Below are 23690 nucleotides of genomic sequence, written 5' to 3'. Positions count from 1 at the left end.
AGTAAGTAACTGAGCAGCATCACATAGGGAGCTGATCATCTGCACTTTATAGTTTCACTTTCCTCTGATAACAAACAGAACAGCGCTTACTGTTTCCTTGTGTATAATGAGCACTTTAATTCCCAGCAGCTGGTTTTTGGAAAGCAGTGCATGTATGTATATGCAAGAAAATATAATAGTTTTAAGACTTTTTATAGAATTTTTTTGTAAAATATGTTGTATACAAGTTTCATGAATACGTGGAAGAGATTTTATTTTTATCATCTCTTAATTGGGTTAAACAATATGAAACCACTTGTAGAAACCCCAAACTCATGTATAAGAAACCAAAATGCCTTCTCATCATATATTCCATAACTATATACTATTTGTAGCATAACAACACCTATGGACATTCAGACCTTATTGCACTAGGCAGCATGTGGCTATGACTCACTTTAATATTCCAAATAAACACCACAAAGTCAAATAAAATTCATAATTGTGTGGCTTTATTACACAAATTAACAAATGTGAATCCAATGTATGAAGTGGCAGTGTTTCCTTTGCCAAGTTACAGATAAGCAACTTTCCTTAATATTAAAGTGAATTTATTGACTTACCTTTCACTTACCAGATTAAACAGGAGGTCTTCATGATGCTACTAACACAGAATAATGAACATGTGATGTTGATGTAGTCTCTTTATTAAGTATTAATCCTTGACAGGGCCCCCCCAGCATCATTAATATATAATATATTTCCCAGTTACCTTCCTTACTTTATTAGTGTAGATTTGTTGATTGCTCAAGGTTAATGACCATGCATATCAGGTACACTGAAATAATCTTTCAGTTAGAAACAGAATAGCACAAGCAGTAGTTACATAGAAGCAGTAGAGTTAAAAAAAATAAGAAAAAGAAAGCGTTAGGGTGGATTATGTGGTGGTAAAGTATCCTTGTGATTAAACTTGGCTTTTATAAGAGAAAGGCTAGAAGTATTCTTGCAGGAATAGTCATTATCTTCCTTTTATTCAGAACAACATCCTCATGGTGCATACTACACTGGTGCATTTGGCTTAGTTTAAAGAAATCAAAGCTTAAAAGAATTCATGGATTAATGCAACCATGTGCATGTGCTGTAATGCAACATATTTGGACCGTTGGTGCACTCTCTCAGATTTGCAGCTACTATTTTTTAGAATATACCATACTTGAGTTTTGTTGCTTTATATCAAGATAACGTAAGCTTTTCAAATTTTTTACTTGCTTAAATTTGAGAGAAATATAGTCTTTTTTTTTTTAAATGCCACATTTTAAAACATAGAAACTAAAAACAAATCTTGGCTACATTGCATCTCAATATTCCAAGATTTTCTCTTCAAAAGATGGTACACAATGGGCTATTTTTTAACTCTAACATTAATCACAAAATTCTGAGTGAACCTGATGATACCTCATTAATTTGAGGGTTCCAGAAGCGCACAGAAGTTGCTGATCTGTGTGGTTTCATTCCTTATGTGGATCTCAAGGAAAGAAACTCCTTGGATCTATAATGACAGCAGAGCTCAGAAATTATTTCTGTTACTTCCAGTTACACACACAGATTCTTTTTCTTATGCTATAGATGGTTGAGAGAAGAAAATAAGAAACGGGTTATGCTAAGTTTGAAACAGACTTCTACCTGAATTACTAAAGGTATTCCAAAGTGGCTGGCTGAACATGCAGCCTCAAATGTAAAGATATATCACTAAAAGAAAAGACAAGGTGAAAAAGTCCTATTTAAAAATTTCAGAATATAAAAAGGGCAGGGAAGGAGTTGTTTTTGCTTTACACCTTACCTTTCCTAAAGGATTCCTTGTTTTAAGCATGAATTGTAAGGGTTCCTGCTTCATATTAATTATAACCCTTATGAAATTTATTAATATTTTTATTCTCTACCCTGATGTATGGGAAGCATTATAAAAAAAGCAAGAATCTGCATCTTTTATCTTTTTTCATTAAGATCATGAAAACAAGAGCATAAAATGAAAAGCTGTTAAAGGGTGCTAAAACAAAAAACACATTCACTCCTAAGAAAATGTCTTTAATTTTCATTTTATGGAAATACATCTTTTTTTTTTTTATTTCCATGATACAAAAATGTTAAATATCAAACAGTTTCTGAAATCTATCAATGAAGATTGTTTTTAAACAAATGAAGGACCGGTGCAGTTTGCAGGTTTGTCACAGGTTGCAAAAACATTTTTACACAAACAGAAACCACTGAAAATCAGATCAAGACTTAAAGACTGAAAACAGTAATGGAGGTGTGAAACCAAAAGAAAACCCACCTCCCACCACTCCTGGAAAGGTCATGTTTTAGGAAAGTGTAAGTTCTAGTTTCCAAAGGACAAAAATAAGTGTATATATAGGGTTAAATTTATAGATGGATACTGTTTGAAGTCTTATTGGAAGGAAACAAAAGTATATTATAAGCTTTCAAGAGAAATTAGCTGGTAGAGAGCAGTAAGTGACACTGACAATACTATCTCTCGCAAGACTTATGGACAGTATATTTATACTGCCTGAAAATCTGAGAACAAGAAGACTTATGTGAAAACTTGCCTTAAGCATGGGAACCGCCTAACATGAAATTCATAGCAGTGCTGATTCTTTTTGTACATTTTGTAGCCAACATGCCATAGTAGATGACCAAAATACATTTAGTCTTGCTTCTTAAATCTAACATCTAGCAAAGATTTCACATGATCAACAGAGAGAATTGTAAACAAGTTAATATATACACACGAGTAAAACTATGACAATGATTGTTCAGTAAACGGTTTAAAAAATTAAACTGATTTTCATGAGACATACTGCTTTTTGACACCACTTTATTTAAATAAAGTATGGCTTCCAGTGGTGCATTCTTGTAATTGCTTTGAATCAGCTAACTTTAAGACAGTTGTTTGCTACCACGAATCAGGGACTTCAAAGAGTTCAGTGGAACTACTTGTGATGCCTCCTAGAAGGAAAGGAAAAAAAAGAAATAACATTAAAACTACTAATCTCAAGATATTTAAGAAAAGCAAGTTAAAAACAAAAATTGGAGATCCTTATTTTTTTAATGTTGTAAACCAGTATGAATCACTTACGTCAGGGAAAGATGTGTGTGTCTGAAATCAGCTAGCCAGAAAAGATTACAATAGAAACTGTTAAGAGATTGCCTATATGCAGGAGTATTTGTGAAAACAAAGGTCCCTGGCAGATGTTACACTTAAGATGTGACTAGTCTGTTAATCGTGCCTTAAATGGTAATCTGGCCACATGTTCAGTGAAGTAATAGCACTACGAAGTGGGAAACCAGTCCTGATGCAATTCCAATCCAGCTATCAGTTGATCACTGGCCAGCAGAACCTGCACTAAACCCAAACCCAGTTGGAGCCCCAATTCAGTCCCAAACAAATCAGCCTATTGTTAGGTTCCCTGTTTTCAGCTCGCTGCTGCATGAAGAGCCTGGGATCATGAGGCAAACAGGGTGCAATTGGGATCTGATTCCACATCCCAAAAGCCTCATGTCCTGCCATGCACACATGGCATATGGGAGGTTCAATGGTTGGGATCGGGGATCAGATCCCATAGTGCTTTTACGTAAAAATGTCTCTGTCAGTGACCAAAAAGAGAAGAAAGCTTGTTTTAAACACTTCCCACTGGGTTCAAGACCATGTAAAATAACAAAGCAATGGCATGGGTAATATATTAAGCAATTAAGTACTACAGAGACTTTGGAGTTTTATATTGGGTTCTGCCATTAATTTCAAGTTTTATAATGACTAATTTTCAATTTCTCATTGCACTACTTAGTTTATTATAAAAAAATTTGTTCTTCAAGTCATTATATCTTCAAAGTTGCTGTTTACAGCAGTTGAGAAGGGGAAATATTGAAAAATAAGTATTTGCATTTAAAATAACTTTTAAATATGCTATATGCATTTCCAAACACGTTACTGCCAAATGTACCGTACAGATTTTATAATCATACACAACAAAAGCAGTTTCTTAAATACTTCAGTTGCCAGATTAAACCAATACACTCTTACATGTCTGCACATTTCATTTTATTTTTGTTCCGTGTTTGGAAAGAAGCTAAGTACAAAAGAAGAGGTCTGACAGAGAAAGATCAGACTGTTCAGAATTTAGCTTGTGTAACCCTTACCTATTCATCACAGCCTCAAGTCACAATTTGTACCTAAATTAACTTGTGTACCTCAACTTGTGCGAGACCATCATCCACCCTCAATTCATAAAATAAGAAACAGCAAAATACCATTAAGTCTTAAAGCTACAAATTCTAATTTAATGAAAAATTTTCAAGTGCTTTATGTTATGAATTTTAGTATATTTTAGTGGCTTTTATTATCGGGGAAGCAGGCATCTCATGCTGAGTCTCTACTAAAGCTTTATATACTTGGTCAAAACCACCAGTAGAAGAGCACTCAGAGGCAGACAGGTCTTGTACTGTGGCTTATATATGATTGACAATAACTTCAGAACTTATTTTAAAACTTAATGAAAGCTGTAACTGTTTTAATTCAAAATTCACATACTGTGGATACAAAATGTAAGAGTTCATCAGTTCTTCAGCTGAGACGGTTGCTAGCATAATTTAGGTATGACAATGGGCTTCTTAAAGTGCAAACAGTACGTGCATAGATGCCCAATGTAAACAAATATGCTGCTTGAAGACCATTTGAAAACAATGACCAGCTTGAAAAGATAAGCAGTAAAAGACAGAAAGAGACTAGACTTCACAATTTGAGTCTACTGTTTTATTATTTTTTCTTTTTTTATAGTTAACATTCTATATAGCACCAGCACCTTGGGATTGAGGAAAGACTACCATCAATACTAACACTGTGGTGGTACTGAAAAATTGATTATTCAAGTTAAGATTCCAGTCTGGAGACTTAAGGATCTGCAAGGGTTAATTTTTCAATTAAGAAGCATTTGAGATTTACACAAATTCTAGACAGCTCATAATGTTGGGGACTCAGTATCACTTTTAGGCAAGTCAGAGCTACAGCTGAATTGAACTAAAGTGACACGACACAATGTGTGGATATAAAAATGAAAAAGATTATCTTTACTCTAGGCAGTCTTCCAAATAAGTAGGAACTCAATGAGTAACTGCATCCAAACCTTGATTCTTGACTGCACAGGGAAGATTATGAAGTTAAAATTAATCAACTAAAAAGGTGTTAATATGCATGGTTAAATTAAATACTCTGAGATTAGCTAGTGATCCAAGATCACTATTTCTGAATTAGATCATCTGCACAAAGGTTTTTAACATACTTTCACTTACGCACGTGGACATAATGCTGGGGGATTTTTTGGTTGATCTGTCTTGGGCTTTCCTGAGTAGACAAGATATAGACTGGACAGCTGAGTAGTAAAGCCTTAGACTCTTGAACACTAGAAGTCCCTGCTCAGCCCTGCAGGGAGTAGCATTCCCCTCCGCCCCAGTAATCGGCACCTTCTTGAAGGAAGAGCACAGGACTGTGGGATACTGGCTGTCTCTCTTCCAGCAAGAGAACTGTATAGGCATTCAAATTAGATGAGGAGGAAGAAAATCTTCCTCATAAGTGACTAATTTAACTTCTTGCAGAAAAGCCAGTTTTCTTCCACAAGAAATCTCTTGACTTTCTGTAGAGCTCCCTTTTTGTGCCAGGAGAGACGTTTTTTGGTTTCTTGGCAAAAATGCAATGTCTGTGCATAGCCATAGTACATTCACTTAAGACAAGACTAAGAAACCACCTTCATAAAAATAAATGTAAAATCGATTAGGTCAGTTTAAAGTGAGATAATGGGAACAGGAATACATGAATGCACTGCAGGGAGAAGTCGCCACCCCCAAAACTAAGTATAAATATGGTCATGTCACTCCAAGTATTAAAAGACAGGTAGAACAAGCAAGTGTACTCCAGGATCCTAGCTTCTATATGAAGAGTGAAAAGAGCTTTTTAAATTACTTTTTGCCTAGAGCAGGTATAAAGCCTCCAGGATAAGCTAATGAAGAGGTGCACAATCGCATGTGGCAGGATCTTGAATGATCTCAAAATTCCATATGTATAAAAATGGAAGCTTGAATTTGACCAACTGAACACAAATTCATTACAAGAAGAATATTTCATCCTTAAAGGGGACATGATTTGTCAAATTTCATTAAACAGAAGCATTTGTCATTCAGTTAATCGAAGGAGGTTAAGCCTGTATAAATTCTAAACACCACATGACCTCAGAGTCCATACCATCTCCAGTCTCCCATTTTACAAAACTCATTTAGCTGTAAAAGCTCAATGTGTATTTTAAAGAAGCTATGAGCCACCATTATGACATCTTGCCATATTAAAAGTATTTCACAAACCCTTAAAAATGATTTACTGCAGAAGTGTGTTTACATCAAGATGCTTTGAATTCTGTCAATTAAATTTAGATTTCACCACATGTTTTCAACACGTGAATAGTTCCCATCTTGTGCCATTGGCTTTAGAACAGTGCAAGTTAATACCATATGAAACAGAACAATTTTGAACCATAGCTCACATCAGATGAGTGGCCAAAAACAAAATAAAAGTAAGACTGACAGTTTGGTTTCAAATCAAGTTATGCCAGTAGGATTCATATAGGAAATATTTTATTACTTCCTAAATTTCATTAAATTAATATAATTTACTATAAATAGCTGCTGTTATCTTCCACAAAGAGGAAAAATAGTACATAAGACTACCAAAGCTGTGCAGAAAGGCACCAAAATACTTAGTACCTTGCCTTATCAAGATTTTACTGCTAACAGATTTGTGCATCACAAAACAGAAGCAACTAAATAAAACAAAAGTTTCAATCTTCCTTCCTCCTTTTCAGGGCAAGAGCTACATGCACCTATGTACTATTATCATCACACCTATATTTACAAGTCAAGTAGACATCCTTTTTGCCCTCAAATTAAGTGTTCTTCATCAACTGGAATTAGGTACGCACAGTGAAGGAAGAGTTCATTAAGTATTAACTAGGGGTGCACTGATAGATAATTTGGGGGGTGATACAAATAGCCAATATTTAAGGTGGCATATTGCCTAATACCAATCTGATATGTGATATAGCTGCCATCAGGTGGTAAGTCTGGTGTGGTGGAAGGGGAGGGAGGAGGGAAAGGGTGTGGGGGCAGACCAAGGCCGCCCGCAGTGAGAGAGGGGGCAGAGGAAGGCGCTGCCCAGCCGGGACAGGTGGGTGGGTGGGGGGCAGCTCTTGCCACTGTGTGGACCACAGGAGGGCAAGGGCAGGCAGGCATGCTCCCCCAGATCTGTGCAGCGTGGGGTGGGCTGAAGCTACGGGGTGGAGCCGGAGCCGGTGCTGTGTGGTATTTTTCCTGCTGGGGGCTGGGCTCGGAATGGGCTCCAGCGGTGCTGGGATGAGGGTGCAGCCACCTCAAATTTTCTCGCAGATCCACTCCCAGCCCTGTGCCACCAAGCACAGATCCGGCTGAATGCCCCACCTCCACCAGTCTTTAAAAAGTATTTATTGAAAGGTTTTTTTAAACTGGTTATATTTAATGTTTTTTTTTAATCCAAAATGCTTTCTAGGAGTGAATTTAGAAAATCTGTATAGCTCATTAATTACTTGATACAGGGGGCTATACATGTGACCATCAGAAGGCAAACACTATTTTAATGTAGGGTTTGTTCTTTTTTTTTTCTTTCTGTTTCCTGCCTCTAATCAGCTCAAATCCCACAAATGACAGGAAATTCTTGCACCTGAAACAGACTTTAAATCACAACAGTCACTAAAATTTGATGACTGCCCATTTAATAAAGGAGTTAGTTACTCCCTGGAGCAAACCAGTTTACAAGTCTAATGTCAAATAATAATAGTAACTTAGTGTTTCATGAAAGACTCGGGCAGGCAAGGTTCATCGAGTAAATGTGATATCTTACTAGACCAACTGAGACTCCTCACCTAACAGGGTACTGGAAGTCATAAGAGAGGCTCTCATTCAATATTTGTAATAAAATCTAGCCTGTATACAACACAACATCCACTTCGCTATAGTCAAATCTTGAAGTGGAACGTTTTCTCTGCACTGCTTCCTTTTTTCCTTCATCTATCTTTCTCCATTTTCCCATTTCATATATTTTATTTAACTACTTCAAAGAAAAGGTTAGAAATTAATGAAGTGTTTCGAACTTGTAATACCCTTTATACTACTATGAAATGCAGGTTTGTTTTGTTATTTTTGTTCAGCTCATCCCTTTATATTGATTACAAATAGTGCTTAGCTTTTAATATACCTGGCTGATGCTTTGTTTAAGCTGATGTGCTTGCCTTGTAGTCATACAAAGGAAACAAACTTGCATATGTCCTGTGTCAACCCAAACTGTGTCAAGTTCACAAACAAGAATTCCCAATTTCAAGACTTATGCAAAAGCTCTGTACAAACGGGTAAATCTTGTAATATCTAGGAAGGTTTGCTGGACTCATAATGAAACAAGCTTAGACTCCTGCCATTTGAGGAATTATAACCACCCAACTGGTTTCTTCTGACACAGAAATCTCAACTTCCCCATCTCTAACCCTTAAAATAAATAATCAACCAAATAGCTTGTACCTGTTGGACCCTGCTCCTTCTTGACCTTTTTGAATTTTTTGGCTCTCTTTCTTCCACCTGGAACAGACTCTGCACAGGAGTCTCTCTCATCAAGCTCTGTGTCTTGGACTTCCTCTTCTTCCATATCATCAGAGCCAGCTTCCTCCTGAATTGGACTCATACTTCTCTTTCCTGCTGTGCCAGTCGCTGTAAAACTGAAATTAAAAATGGCAAGGCAATATGGTTAACCTGATGGAATGAATGTAGAAACTGTATCTAATTAAAACAGGTGGATCTGGCTACACACCAAAATTAGAGATACGCGTCAGCTATGAATTTCAGCAATCATGACACTTCACCATGCTGACTACGTAAATTGTCTGGAAAATAAAGAAGTCTTAAAATTACCTTGCCTGGTGGAAGATTTGTTTGGCTGTGATGTTCTATGAAAATGATACTCACTGCTGTTCAGACTTTAGTCTTTTAGATGCAGAATGATTCACTCTTTATCAAAGAGTATTTTATTATTTTACCTTATTTTGATTAGGACATCTAGCTCAATAATAAAAGCAATAACCATATTAGGACAATTGTGTTTTTATGAAGACACTATGATTGTTCAGTATATCCTAAGACTCAGCCTTGGGATAGCTGTCCCAAGACCATCTGGATAGACATTGAAAAATTGATTTGGTATTTGTTTAGTCTCAGAAATGCGTGCAAAATTAACACATCCTATATGCTCACTTCATCATATCTCTTTTGTATTGTATGTAATCTTAAAAATATTTCCTAAGTGACAGATGAAGCCATCAAATTTCACTTAATCTATTTTAATCAGGTCTTAAAGATTCCCTGCTATCAAGCATATGAGTGTATAAATCCAAATAAAACTCTTATTTTTCTGTAGAACACTCATCTATAACGCAATCTGAAGGTCATCAACTTCATTTAAAAACTAACATATGAACAGAACACTTAAGACATTTTATTTAGAATTCACTGAAAATACATCTGTTTTGTACGGTGTATCCTTTAATTCCACTGGGATGCTCTTGTAATTTAGCATTAAAACAAAATTTTCGTGGATATTAAATGAAGGTTAGCATCCATGTGTAACATGCAGCACTAACAACCTAGCCCAAAGAACAGCTGCTGTAATTAAATTTACATGCATCTGATTGTCAGCTGCTTAAGTGTTGGTGCATTTTAATGTTCTTTTTAAACAAATTATTTTACTATACAGGCAGTCCTTGACTTGCAACGTTATGAGTTACAACATTTTGCACTTAAAACATTTATAAATTGACACCCGGTTCCAACTTTGACGTCAGTTTTGACTTTACAACACTTGATCCGATGAGATGCCACACCAGCGAACAAGTTCGCTGTGTCGCCCATCTCCCTGGAGAACATCTGTCCAAACCTCCTTGGACACTTTCTTTAAGAAAGCAGAGAAGACTCCAGCCAAGATCCCTTCAAAATGTCCAGCAAAGTCACCTCAAAGAAGTCCTTCCAAATCAATATGATTGCTATTTACAATATAAATACAGTAATGTAGTTATATTAATAATCAATAATTGATTGAATACAAAATTCTGGATTATTTTTGGTGAAAACAGGGTATCAGGCCTTGGTTCAGGAACTAATCCCTCATTTATAACATTGTTTCCTATGGGAAAATTGGTTCCGAGTTGCAATATTTTGACTTTAGATGCGGTTTTTAGGAATCAATTGTGTCATAAGTCTGAGGACTGCTTGTACTAATTTCACATTGTGGGACTTTACATTTTCCATGAAACTGGACTTCTAATCCTGCTGTATTCATCTGTTCTTAATAATTCTCATACAAGTAAAATTTTAATGTTATTTCTGACTTAAAAATCACAAGCTTTCTTGAAACAAATGGTAAGAAAATGCATCTCTTCAACCATCTTTTAGAGGAAATTTTATTAAGATTTGGCTTTAAAATGCATTTTTTGCAGCAAATTCAGCTGAACGTCTTGCAATATAAAGTACACTTCTTGGAATATCCAAAAGGCAATATGAAAGCTTGATGCATATGACTAAGCCTCTTGCTCTTCTGCTTTGGAACACAAACACCATTTGCTCCTGTGAATAGCTGGCTTTTCCTTCAGACATTCAGATACAAGCAGCTTTCCTCTGGGATTTGTGACTAATCTTTACATTGAGTCATACCACGGCAACCCTGGATAAAGCTGCTGAAAACTAGTCAGCTAGATGGCCCAAAAAGTAGGATAGAGTTGACTATTTATTGAGTGTATCTATTCCCAATACCATTAAAAGCATGCAACTCAAAGTTTCAGACAAAACTTAAATTAAAGCAAATTTCCAACAAGAGAGTGCAGATACTCCCCAAAACTGAGACCCCAACCATCAAGCTTTTTAAAACCCCTTCTGAAAAATATTTAAAATAAAAAATCCACTTGTGTGGAGAAGTATAAAAACTGAAGAGCTGAATTATACGGACACCATGCTACAAAAGGGTACTCAGCACACCTAGATCTCTGAAGGGAAGCTGTCCTACTTTCAGTTCTTTTAGGAAGTGATTGTGACCGTCACACAGGACCCTGGAAGATATTTTTTCTGTAGTGCTACAAATGTGTGACACTACAAAATATACAACACTATGGGCAGGCACATCTGTACAGCCCTTTGGCTGGAACGTGATAAAATTTCCCAAAAGGCATGGGAACTATTAGTAACAGCTGATCAAGACTGGAGACCACTGCAGAAGCTACAGGGGCTGATCTATCAGTCTCTAGTCTGGGACTACCTCTTAGTTGTGAACTTTAAAGGGCTTCTGGCACTCTTAAGCATTAATAGCCCTTTCAAGTTGTTAGTGCAACTATCTGCAACCCATTCTGTCACAGTAAGGGCCAACTGTAGTCAGCTCCTACCACTGTTACAGCCCCACTGATTTTCCACTGGGCCATAATAGGGCCAGGACAGCCTGCATGCTACCCCAGGGAGCAAGCGCTCACTCAGTCAGCCCCCACCCTGTAACCCTTTAAATTTAGACATATTGGCAAGATCTCTGTTTGTATATATAATATCTCTCGGGACAAGGACATTTTCATCTGTTTAATATGTAGCCAAATATCCTGTCCAGAATGTCAAACGTATCAGCATTCCCACACTGAAAAATAGCGGTGGGGGTATTCCAACTAAAGCTTACTGAATGAGATTTAAAGCACCCCTGCCACCATTTTTCAGCATGGGGATGCTAATTCACATGACACTGGAGTCTGCTGGAATGTGGTAATTACCACAGTTCAGCAGACTCGATTAATCAAGTCTGCTCCAATGTACTGTAATTACACCCTTACTGTACAGTAAGAAGACATCTAAAAGGGTACTGGGGTATAGGTTGTAGCCGTAATGGTCTAAGGACATAGGCGACATAAGGAGAGGATGGGGGGGAGCATATGCCCTCCGAGATTGGCTCTTGCTGGCTGGGAAGTGGGGGGCAAGGGACAGTGCTCCCCCTGGCTGCTAAGAGAAGTGCTGGTGGCACTTCTGGGTTTGACACTGGCAATTAGCTACTGGGGGATTCCCCCCACCCTCAGCTGGCGATTGTCTGCTGGTGTCCCCCCAGGATCAGGAGGCACCAGTTGCCCATGTAGGCAAACAAGGTTCTTTGGGTAAAGCTGATATCTTTTATTAGACCAACTCATACAGCTGGAACATTTTTTCTTTGCAAGCTTTAGGGTACAAATACCCTTCATCAGGCTGAAGAAGGATCAGCAATTGAACTCCAGTGAACTGCACAACATGCTTCTTCAGCCTGTCGAAGGGTATTTGTACCCTAAAGCTTGCAACGAAGAATTTTTCCAACTATTTGGGTTTGTCTACTAAAACATATCAGATTTACTCAAAAAACCTTGTTTTAAAGGGTACAGAAAACTGTACGTACTGTAAATCGCACGTGGTTCTCATATTTTTTCTTATTAAAAAAAAAATCACTAGCTAAATTTAAAAAAAAAGTATTACAACTTGCACATTGGCAAGTCTCAGTTTGAGGAATAGACTACTTCCTCCAGATCACTCCTGATCAAAGTGGGCAGTTGGTGGAATTTTCAGCCCCTTCAGGGAATGCAGGCTCCAATTTCCCTCTGCCCAAGTTTTTCACCTTCCATTGACCTAGTTAGCCTAGGAGCAAAGCTGAACAAATGAGTGCCAGTGGTATGACTAGCAACATTTGCACTAAAAATCAATTTGATGAATCAACAGGATGTGGTGGATTTTTAGAGCTCTGCATGCCAGAGTAAAAGAACAAAACTCCATCTGACTGCAAGTCATGAACAGACTCAAGTCATTTCAGCTACTGAATAGCAGTAATTCCTTTTAAATGGGTGTGGGAGAGGACAAAGTGGATTAAAGCTCTCTTCCCCCACACACAAGTTTTTCAAGATGCAAGAAACCTGACTTATGCTTTGCAACTCAAGTATTTTTCTTAGTATATACCGACACCCCCAAATTCCTAAACGCTGCTCACATAAACCAAAACAACATGTGCTACCCAGGCATATTAATTTAAACAAGTTACTTTGCTTTTTAGTAAAGTTCACTATTATCTCAGTCCTAATAGTAGGCAAACCCTCATGGATTTTTTCCTTAAACAATGATAAAGGCCTGTGACATTTACTATCCATACTTTTGTAGTACACATCTGTTGCTGAAGTTTATTTTTTTACTGTGACTCCCAATTTCTAAATCAAGTAAATTGTGATGAGGCAGACTATTATTAAGATGAGGAATCAGCACCAGGAATGTATTAACTTTGGCAAGAGAGATTCTATCTTTATTGTACCATTGGGAGAGGGGGGGAAAATCACACATCTAAAAACTGTACTTAAAATAATCATATTCATGCAGTGGCAGTCTGGTTGGTAGCAGATACAGCACTGCTGTTGTGGGCAGGAAGCCCAACAGGGAGAACTGCACCCTGGTATGGCATCTTCTCTCATCTTATTGAATCTTTTCCTTTGGTATTGACACTCTTTTTGCCTCATTCCCATCAAGTGATCCAGAAAACCAGTAAAAAAATATTCAGACTAACAATAGGGCAAGACTCAGCCTATTTTCTCATTTTTGTGCTAAGGTTTAACATCATTTCGCAAATGAATAGGTTTAAATGGACTTATTTAAAACAAGCACAAATTGGTAATTTTTGGTAAGCATAGTTTGATGATATTACTTTGTTTTGCATGGCATTTCTCCTTTCCAGGTTATTTATAAATGATTTACAATAAAATACTGCCAAATGCACCAAGTGCACAAGCACTTGGTGCATTTTTCTACCACCATCTCTTTCTTACCTTTTGTATTAAGATGGGTAAATTTTCCAGAGATAGGCATTAAATTAATAGAATCCCTTTTGTTTGACTTCTAGTAATAATATATGATGTGAAGGCATTTATGTTCAATACAAGTAGCTTGATGCACAACTACCATTAATGGGCATTACATGCAAGATCTTAGGTCTACACAGTTTTGCTTTACAAAGTAACTCCAAGTATGAGTCTTCATATGTCAGCGTCAACAAAAGTCAAGTGCTCTAAATACGAACTTATAGGAGAGATGTTCACTATTCATTTGGGATTTTCTTGTGCCACGTTTTTTATGTAATAAGCCAAACAAAAAAAACCAAAGGTCAACATACTGCATAGAGTCAAAACACATTAAATCAAGTTCACATGTTATACAACAAAGTCAATAAATCATATTAAAAGACGTATAATCCAGGTGCTTTTCCAGACTTTCAAAAAATGTTTTCTAAAAAGGGAAGGGCATGTAAAATGCACAATATGGTACTAGCACTAGTTTTATAGCAACTACTTCTTGTAATATAGCTAATTTAAATATGGTTTCAACTGCCAATTTTAGTGCACACATGCAGAAGAGGCACACATGGGAAAAGGTAACTACAAAATATTATTTTCCTTATAGACCTGTTCAATTTCAATTCTAACATTATATCTATCTATAGATAGATATTAAACATATATATGAAAATAAACCCTAGATTTACACTTCATTTGCCAACTTTAAAATTAGGAGCGAGTTCAGGTTTAAATCTTAATTCTACAAAAGGTGCATGTATGAGGGGAAATGTTGACATACAACTGTTACAGAATGGATACCAGCCCAAAAATATTTTTAATTACCTTGAGCCAGATCAGACCTGAAGATAAACCAGGGGTGGACAATTATTTCAGGCAAGCCATCGAGGACCGCATGACAGGCAGCAAGGGGCAGATAAATATTAATTTTCTAAATTTTTTAGGGGCCCCGTAGGCCGGATAGAATGGCTTGGTGGGCCGCATCCGGTCCGCAGGCCACATTTTGCCCACCCCGAGATAAACCTTGCATTAACAAAGTGAAAGCTTCTTTGGGGGGGGTGGGGAATGAAGGCATAGTCAGAGAGCCAAGAACTGTCCATAAATGCTGTATGATAACATGTCAATATTACTTGCACTTCATAAATGAATTCTTCTCCAACTTCACTTAGTGCAGGGGTGGACAAAATGGCCGATCTGGCTGGCAGCTCCATTTCCCATCTGCCCCTGCCTGCATGGCTTGGGCCAGCCTAACTGGAAAGCTCAGGCTGGGGTTGCCATGGAGACCATCTGCAGTCATGCTGGCAGCACATGTAGCAGAGCAGGGCAGGGGGCTGCTCCGCAGCCGCTGGGAACTTGCAATGGAGGCAGCTTGCTTTGGAGCCAGGGCAGAGCCGCAATCTGTAGCCTGCATGCTCTGGGCAGGGGCATGCAAGCAGGGGATGGCAGCTCTGCCCTGGTTCCTTGCAGCAGTGACAGCCTGGTCTGAAACTGGGGCAGAGCTGTGATCCCCTGCTTGCATGCTCCTCCCGGAGCATACAGGCTACAGATCGCAGCTCTGTCCTGGCTCCAGAGCAAACTGCCTCCCTGACAAGTTTCCAGAGGCTCCAGAGCAGTCCCCTGCCTTGCTCTGCAGCTCGCGCTGCCAGCACAGCCGTGGCTGTTCTCCATGGAGCCCCAGCCTAAGCTTTCCCATGCTGGTGCAGTTGGGGTCTTCTTGGAGACTGGCCCAAGTCACGTGGGCAGGGGCAGCTGGGAAAGAGCCCACGGCCAACTGGATTTGGCCTGCAGGCCAGACTTTGCCCATCTCTGACTCAGTGCATCTATTCCATACAAACTCATCTTTTAAGATTCACCGGCAAAATATAATATACTGCACATCTCAGTAGCACTACCAAAGATGTATTAAGCACCGCCATCAACAGTGTGTCAAACTTTGTAGTATTTCAATCAAATCTTGCATGCAAACTCCCATCATTTATAGACTAAGTTTGCCCCAAAACATCTAATCCCCTCAATTCACTTTGATGCGCACACATTTCTCACAAAAGATAAACTAAAATTTATTAGACCAAGTCATTTGTCGATAAGCTATTTTGTCATTTAGAGTGAATTTTAGAACCAGAACAGTTAATATCATCGCTAATATCTAAAGCAGTGGAGACCAACCTCTTTGGCAGGTGAGCCATATATTAGCCCCACATCCTCCCCACTCCAATCCCCTTCCCCAGACCAATTTGCTACTCTGCTTCCTGTCTCCTTCCCGGTGTCCTCTGCCCAATTTGCTGCTTCATTTTGTTTCCTGCCTTATGCCCCATCTACGGATGTGCTGCCTGTCCCCACCCATATTTGCCAAGTGCCACACAGAGGTTGCCTATGCCACTTGCAGCACCAGTGCTGCAGGGTCACCACCCCAATCTAGAGAATACCAGAGTTATGTACTGAGGTTGCAGAAAAATGAAGCCATTCATAATGTAATGGGTCTTTGTAAAATTTAGGCAGAAATACACCAGAACTCAAAGGTACATCTATTTAAACTGTATTTCTTAAACTTCCAAATTATCTCCATCTAAATGCACTTTCTCTAAAGCAGGGGCAGGCAATTATTTCAGGTGGAGGGCCACTTACTGAGTTTTGGCAAGCCATCAAGGGCCGCATGACAGGTAGCCATGGGCAAATAAATATTAATTTTCTAAATTGTTTAGGGGCCCCACAGGCTGGACAGAATGGCCTGGCAGGCTGCGGGTCACATTTTGTCCACCCCTGCTCTAAAGGGTGTAGTAAAAATCAATTTAAAATTTAACATAGTAAGCATCAATGTTCATACTATTATGTTTATAATATCTTCATGCAGGCTTCCTTCAGGTTTCAAGTGTTTGCGCTCCTAAATATGACCTACCATTCTGTAACCTTTGACCTTCACATTATGAACTCCAGAGCTTTGCAACATCAGAAAAAAACTCAAATGTAAATGTGGGAAGATTTGGGAAGTGTATGAAGACCATATGAAGTCTGTTTGATAATGGGTAGGGACCTACCTAAATTGCAGTTTCATGGAAACTGAAATCCAGGGCTGCCTGTGAAATCCATGGGGGAAAAAACCCACACTTAATAAAAACAAGATATACAGGGGGGGAAGGCACCAACTGGCAGGGCAGCAGACAAGATGGCATCTGCCCCCTTGTCCCTCCCCCCAAGCCCTCCCTGTCAATCAGTGCCACGGGGTGGGGCTGCTGTGGAATATCTGTGAAATGGGCTCTTTGTGCTGGGAAAAAGCTGCGAAAATGGCTTTGTGTTGCCGCGAGTTAAGTAGGTCCTTAATAATGGATACTCTGGGTGCATCAAATACAAACTCCATGTCAGAAATGGAACGTAACTGCTTTTCCTTTCTTTTTATCTCCATGTTGAACTGAAATTCCAGTAGCACATGGTTAAAAAGGGAAGTTCAAACTTTGGTGACTGCATATATTCAAAAACACATCCTTGAATAAAGCCAGCTACCTACTGCCTGGGGCAAATCAGTTCTTCAAGTCTATAAGTAGGCAGTGAATCACAGGATGAGGTTGATCTAAGGGTCACCAAAGAAAGTGTCTCAGCTACTGTCTAAAAAAAGAGAGGAGACTTAGAGGAGCAAAAATTACATGATGTGAAGGAAAATTCCAGGATTGTAGAAAGGGAAAAATCATGACTTCTCAGAGGACTCTGGCCTAAGCTGACCTGAATACTGAAGACTATTCAGGAAAGAACATACACACCTGTGTCTGCTCTTCTGTTGAGGTCCATATATTTCTTAAACCAGATAAAGTGAAGAAGGGCTTTGCTTTTAGAATCCTTACAAAATCTGTCTCTTAGAGAACACATGGTAGTTCAAGGAGTCCTACCCAGAAGAATGGAGTTTTGGGAAAGAATTTCTTTACGTTACAACGGGTCTCAAAACAGGTGACCTGGAGGTCCTGTTTCCAGGTCACCAGTTCATGAGTAGGCCTTTCCATCATAGCACGAATTCATAAATTAGACTGGCATGTTAAAAATAATTCACAATGGCAGAATGCTAATTAGTAATATAACGAAAACCTTTATGTTTCATAAGGGATACTCAACATTTCACAAATGGATAAAGTGGATGGAACAAGGCTTTATCGTAAAGAAAGTGGTTATTCCAGTTGAGTTCCCTAGTACTAAACGATGTGGTAAACTTGTCAATTTATGAAAAAATTGGTGTAGACACATAAAACTATTACAAGAAAGCAGCTCTATTTCTACTCCTGAACACAGCATTCTTGGTACCACCAGGATTTTCACGTAGGAAGGTGTCGAGTCAATCCACTACTCCAACCCAAAATGGTTCATAACATAATATTTTCAACTATATACATACTGGGTCCATCCTGATGGTCTGCAAAGGAAAGACAAAAGAGCAAACTTTGATGTCTAACAAAATGAATAAAAGTTTCAAGAAATTTTGGGGAAGCAGTGGCAATTAGTACTGCTATCCCTGCCCGCTGCCAAATTCCAAGCCCCATAAGACCGGGTCAGGGCCATGCCATACCCCTACTTTCTGCACAGCCAGATTGGGTCCTGCTGAGCCCACCCCACACGTTGGATCTGGCCCACCAACTGGATCCAACCCATGAACAGACCAGATCCAGCCCACAGTGCAAAAAGTATGCGTATTGTTGGTGTAGAGCAAGAGGTTCTATTTATTTAGTAAAAAAAACCTTATCTCTTTATGTCCAGTTCTTAAATTAGCACTAATAACTCAATTTTCCCTTACCTTGGAAATGATAAAAAGCAAAACAAAACAATGACATTTTTGTATTGTTTAATTGTTTAGAAATTGTAGTGACCTAGATGTACAACCATCCTTCAGAATCGGGCCTTAAAAGCAGGTAAATGGCTAAGCTTTAAATCAACAGCTCTAGTCCAAAGGGCTGTTTCATCTAATCCTTCAGTCCCCACGGAAATCTCAAGAGTGCTTCAACTCTCTACAGTGTAGATTTTAATTCATATAAGGAACACCTGCCTGAAAAAAAAAGGATTAAATCAACTGCATTTAACACACATTTCATGACCAAGCTCTTCTTTCTCTCTCAAACTTTTAAACTCCAAGCATGACAGGGACTATCAAAGTGACACCTGTATTTAGTTATATACATTAGATTGTAGACTATTTGCTACATTGAAAAACAAGACCTTTTTAAGCATGTTCTTACTGTACAAGCTGGTTTTACAGTCACAATACACACATTCATAGGAGGCAAGGAGTTTGGAAGCTGCAGGATCGCAATATTCACAGAAAGGAGGAAAGAGAGTCTAGTAGCTCAAAGTCACCTACAACTACCTTCTGCTTTCCTGCTAAACTGTCAGCCCTACAGTGCCTCAACCTTTTTACAAAGTTAGAGAACTCTGAGAAAAAGTAAAGAAGCACCTGTAAGGACAAATATACTCAGATATAACGTTAATTACATTAACACTCAGTCCCCAAAAGACCTCAGACTGCACTGTACAAACACATTGTGAATTTTTTAGATGAGGGAGGCTTTCACAGTCTTAGAAAGAGAAAACAAAGCTGAGAAAGAAAGGCACAGAGGTGAAGGTTAGAGCAACTTGCTGTGCCAGGATTAGAATACAAATCTCTTGACTCAGTGTACTATTTAAGAGCATAATTCATGGCCACACTTAAAACTTCACTAGAAACTCAACCAAAGCCAACAAGGTTTTCCATTATGCTTGTCCACTTCCTCTGAAGCATAAATCTGGTGACTTTTCAATATACAACCTTCCATTATAACTATTCAGCTGGACCTGTCCCAGAGTGTGTATGTTGCCTTATGCTTTCACCATGAAAAAAGTCAGGCATAAAACATCAAAAAGGCACCGATTATAGAATGAGAGTGCAGCAAGTTTCCAACAGAGAGAGGCACTTGAGGGCATGTGTGTGTGCGTGCATATTTGGAAATCTCAAAAAGATCAAATATTATGAGTCAAGCCATCCCAAATAATGACTGGCACCAAAAGAATGATCTTTAAAGACCTAATATTAATTTTCCCAACTTTTACTATCCCATTTGCCATCAATGCATGTGCAATAGTTTCAGGTGGAAGAGACACCTTTTAGGGCACAGAAATAAATTGTTCCCTTTCCTGGCTGCATAAATGATTCCTCTTAGTCTCTTCTTACCAAGGAGTAGGGTACTACCCTGATCTTTCCTGACTCTTCCCTCCCACTTTGACCTTTCCCTTACATTCTCCCTGGAAGAATGCCTCTAAAATATTGCTGAAAATAAGAATGATTACCATCCAAAAAACCCCACAAACAAACCCCAACATTTACCGTTGTGCCAATTTTCCAATTATTTTTCAGTAAATATTTGTGAAGGTTGCAAACAGCTTTACATGCAAGAATGTCTTTACAACATATTGTTAGCTTCTGGAAACACCCTAATGCAAGAAAAGCTTTTGACACTGAAAATACTTCAAGTGCAATTTTAAATAATCCTAATTTCCTTGAAAAAAATTAAATCAACTATATAAAAATACAAAGCAATTACAATAATTTTTATGTTTTTAAAAATAGCATTTATATCAGCCCAAACAGTTCAAAATAGCTTATTTTTACTTTAATTCTCCTTCATTTCTGCTGTCCAAGACCTGTTCTCTAGGATTTAAGCAACATTTCTAATTTCCCCTCATCTCAACTCCCAGGCAGAGAAGCCTCAGGATAGCAGGTATCAGGGACGTTGTGTGTTAATGTCTGAGGCCAAAGCTCTTACACAACCTCTACCTACTTGTTCAGTCCTTAAACGAGAAGAGGAACAAAGCTTCCAAACATATCAGTATGAGTTTTTCCTGCAGGCACCAAAATCCCATGAAGCTTGATCAATTTGTTGGTGAAGCTGCACCCACCTTGGCTGGTGAGTAGGGATTCCTCTTCCCATCGGGTTGAGGAACTGCCATACAATAGCTTTACTCCTTCAAACCAGTCCCTGCAAATCTTAAGTCTACGCACTGCCCTCCCCCTCACCTTGCTCCTATTTTAGGGTCTATAGACACCCTTCATATCATCTCTGCTTTGTTTTAGCCATTAGAACACAAACTCTCTCCAAGTCTATGAACGTGGCTTTAACTGAAAACCGTGGGAAATGGCTGGATTTATGGTCAGCTTCACTTCCATATGCAGACGGTAGAGAAATAGTGACCATCTTGCTTACTCAAGTCATATCAGCTTTAGGCAGCAGCCAATTTAAATAAAGGAAAATATGCATGAAAGCTTTTTTTTCCCCCATATACTTGCAGCAAAGATAACACTTAATTCTGAAAAAGTCTCACCTGTTAACACAGTAGTACCGACTCTGGGAAATGTATGGTGTGCACTGAGTTTTTAACCGTTTTCTCTCCATCTCCTTCCAGCTATCTTCTGTACATTTTCTTTTTGTTCGTTTCTCTTCATGTTTTTTCTCAACATATTCTGCATAGGTCTGGATCCTATAACTTTCAGCGTACCTGCTGGTGTTTACAGCTATGGGGAAGAAGAGAATTGGACATTATATACACAAGATGACCTTTAAAAAGATAGCCATCTCTCACTGAAAAGAACTTGCTTAAAAAAAAAGGGAATCAGTGAACAGTTTGCTGTCAATATAATGAATTCAAAAGTGCATTGTTAATGGGGAGAAAAATTTGTACCATCTTAATTCACAATTATACCCATGACAAAATATCTGTAGTTACTTATTCCTAGTACTTCCTAAAAATGGGGTCAATTCAATTGAAGAAATTAGTTAATGAGAAAGCAATTCTTCAGTTAAAACCTTCTTCCAAATTGCATGTTGGCAACAAAACACTACGAGTATTTTTTTCCTTTAAGTTTCATTACTTAACCCTGCAGGTTTATTTTGCAATTCTGCCAGGAAAAGACTACATTTGCAAAATGTTTGCCAAAAACTCAGTCTGATTACTGAAAAACAGGTTTGAGTTGCACTTTGTATTACATAAAATAGTCACTGAAGAGACATTCTTAACTAGCACCCACTTGTTCATATGATATCTTTCTACTGTTAAAAAACTAAATTAACTAAAACATTGTGTCCTATTTTATGGTGCAGGAATTTCTCAACACACCCAGAATTATGATCACTCTGAAAACCCACTTTCATTGCCTGCCTTCACCCAGCAACAATTTACCAACATTCCTCCAAGTCCCAGAAGCTTTGCAGCTCTCAGCCTTTAATCTGCAAGGCAAGCTCTGGCCTGAGGCCATCACTATAATGGGTGAATCAGCAAAATGAATCGGTTGTCAACTGGTGTCCTCTGCTGTTTCTAGCTTAACTGTCTGAAAGCGAGCTATATATAGAGATATAGATATATCTATAGTGAGAGACAGAGAGCGCGCGAGCTTGTGTCATACACTCAACCTATGCATTTGAAATTCAGTGAAGTTTAAAACTAAATCTTGTTATTCCTTTTCCAGACTTTTAGAGGAACAAAGTTGTTCTATTGCAACTCTTTATCCAACTTTCTAGTTTTGGCTGAAATAGGTATTTTATATTACTGTTAGCCAACATACTGAAGGCAGTAATGCCCAACATCATAGTCCAACTTGGGTCAGAATGTGGTGTAAACCAATAGCAGAACTTTTGATTTTTGTCAAGACTGACAAGGGTATCTTACAGAAAGATTTAGCATAACATGCAATTAAATGGCCCATGAGACACATGTAGCATATAAATAATCTAGATAAAGAAAAAGCCTTTTAAAGCCTAATTAGAATACAAAAGCATATGAAGGTTATGCCAGAGACCTCAGGAATAGTTGTATCAGAATTTGATTAATGTAAAGTAGGGAGGTTCTTTATAATAATTTGCAACCATCAGCTATAAAGCTTTTAAAACAGCATTCTTCACCCTGGCATAACCCCCCCATACTTGTCAACAGCAGGGATGGCCAACCTGAAGCATGCATGTCATAGGTGGCCTAGGAATCCTCTTTGTGGCAGACTGGGGAGGCAATAGGCAGCATAGTGATAGACAGAGCAAGGAGAATAAAGCACAGCAGGACACTGAGCAGGGAGCCCAGGGCAGGAACCAGAAACCAAAGCAACATTTCAAGCAGGGAGCAGAAAGCAGAGCAGCCAATCAAAATCAGAGTGCCAGTCAGGGAGGGTGTACGGCTAATTTGTGGCACGCCTACTAAAAAGGTTGGCCTCCACTGCTCTAGAGAGAACCCACTGTGCACTGTCAACCCAAGAAAATCCTCGTGGATTCATTTTTGCAAAGGGCTTGCTCCAATTTGCTGGGTGAAAAGGCTGTTCTCTGCCCCTCATGTATTAAATTTCCCTTACCTTACCAGTTTTAAGTTGCACAGAAAACTAGATCTGCAAGCCATAATTGCAAACATCACACTATGTTATGAAGATCATTTCTAGACCACCGCATCTCACTGGGCAGATTATTTAACAGAATGACTAAGGATGAGCGATCCAGAAGGAATGTGCACAAATACAAAGATTTTCTTTCATCAAGTCACTGCCCTTGTTCAAAACAACATCCTGACAGACAGTGTCACTGATAATACCAAGCATAATAAATACACAAGGTTATTCTACAGCTAAACTACATAAAATGCAAAGTGTGGGTAGAAATACCACTAATGGCATATAGCTTATATTACAATTGCAAAAATGCATCAAAGGTTGCAAAAATCAAGCACTCAAAGTTAGGAAAT

The 23690-nt window shown here is 38.5% G+C and overlaps 1 protein-coding gene across 2 annotated transcripts in view; it reads right to left on the bottom strand.

Moving 5' to 3' along the window:
* Window positions 1-2048: 2048 nt before the first annotated feature.
* PARN (poly(A)-specific ribonuclease) overlaps window positions 2049-23690 on the bottom strand; it is a 122327-nt gene continuing 100685 nt past the window's right edge. For both annotated transcript variants that reach the window (XM_090023600.1, XM_090023601.1), the window contains 3 exons: window positions 21297-21486; window positions 8626-8819; window positions 2049-2985 (listed from right to left, as the gene is read on the bottom strand). In XM_090023600.1, the coding sequence (XP_089879726.1) occupies window positions 2933-2985; window positions 8626-8819; window positions 21297-21486 (437 nt within the window). In that variant the 3' untranslated portion in view covers window positions 2049-2932. The remainder of the gene's footprint in view (window positions 2986-8625; window positions 8820-21296; window positions 21487-23690) is intronic.

The sequence above is a fragment of the Crocodylus siamensis genome, chromosome 12 (assembly GCF_052110815.1).
Source record: "Crocodylus siamensis isolate JL-2025a chromosome 12, ASM5211081v1, whole genome shotgun sequence".
In the NCBI taxonomy this organism is placed as follows: domain Eukaryota; kingdom Metazoa; phylum Chordata; order Crocodylia; family Crocodylidae; genus Crocodylus; species Crocodylus siamensis.
Note: the sequence above shows the minus strand (reverse complement) of the source record. Positions and strands in the feature narration are given on the sequence as shown.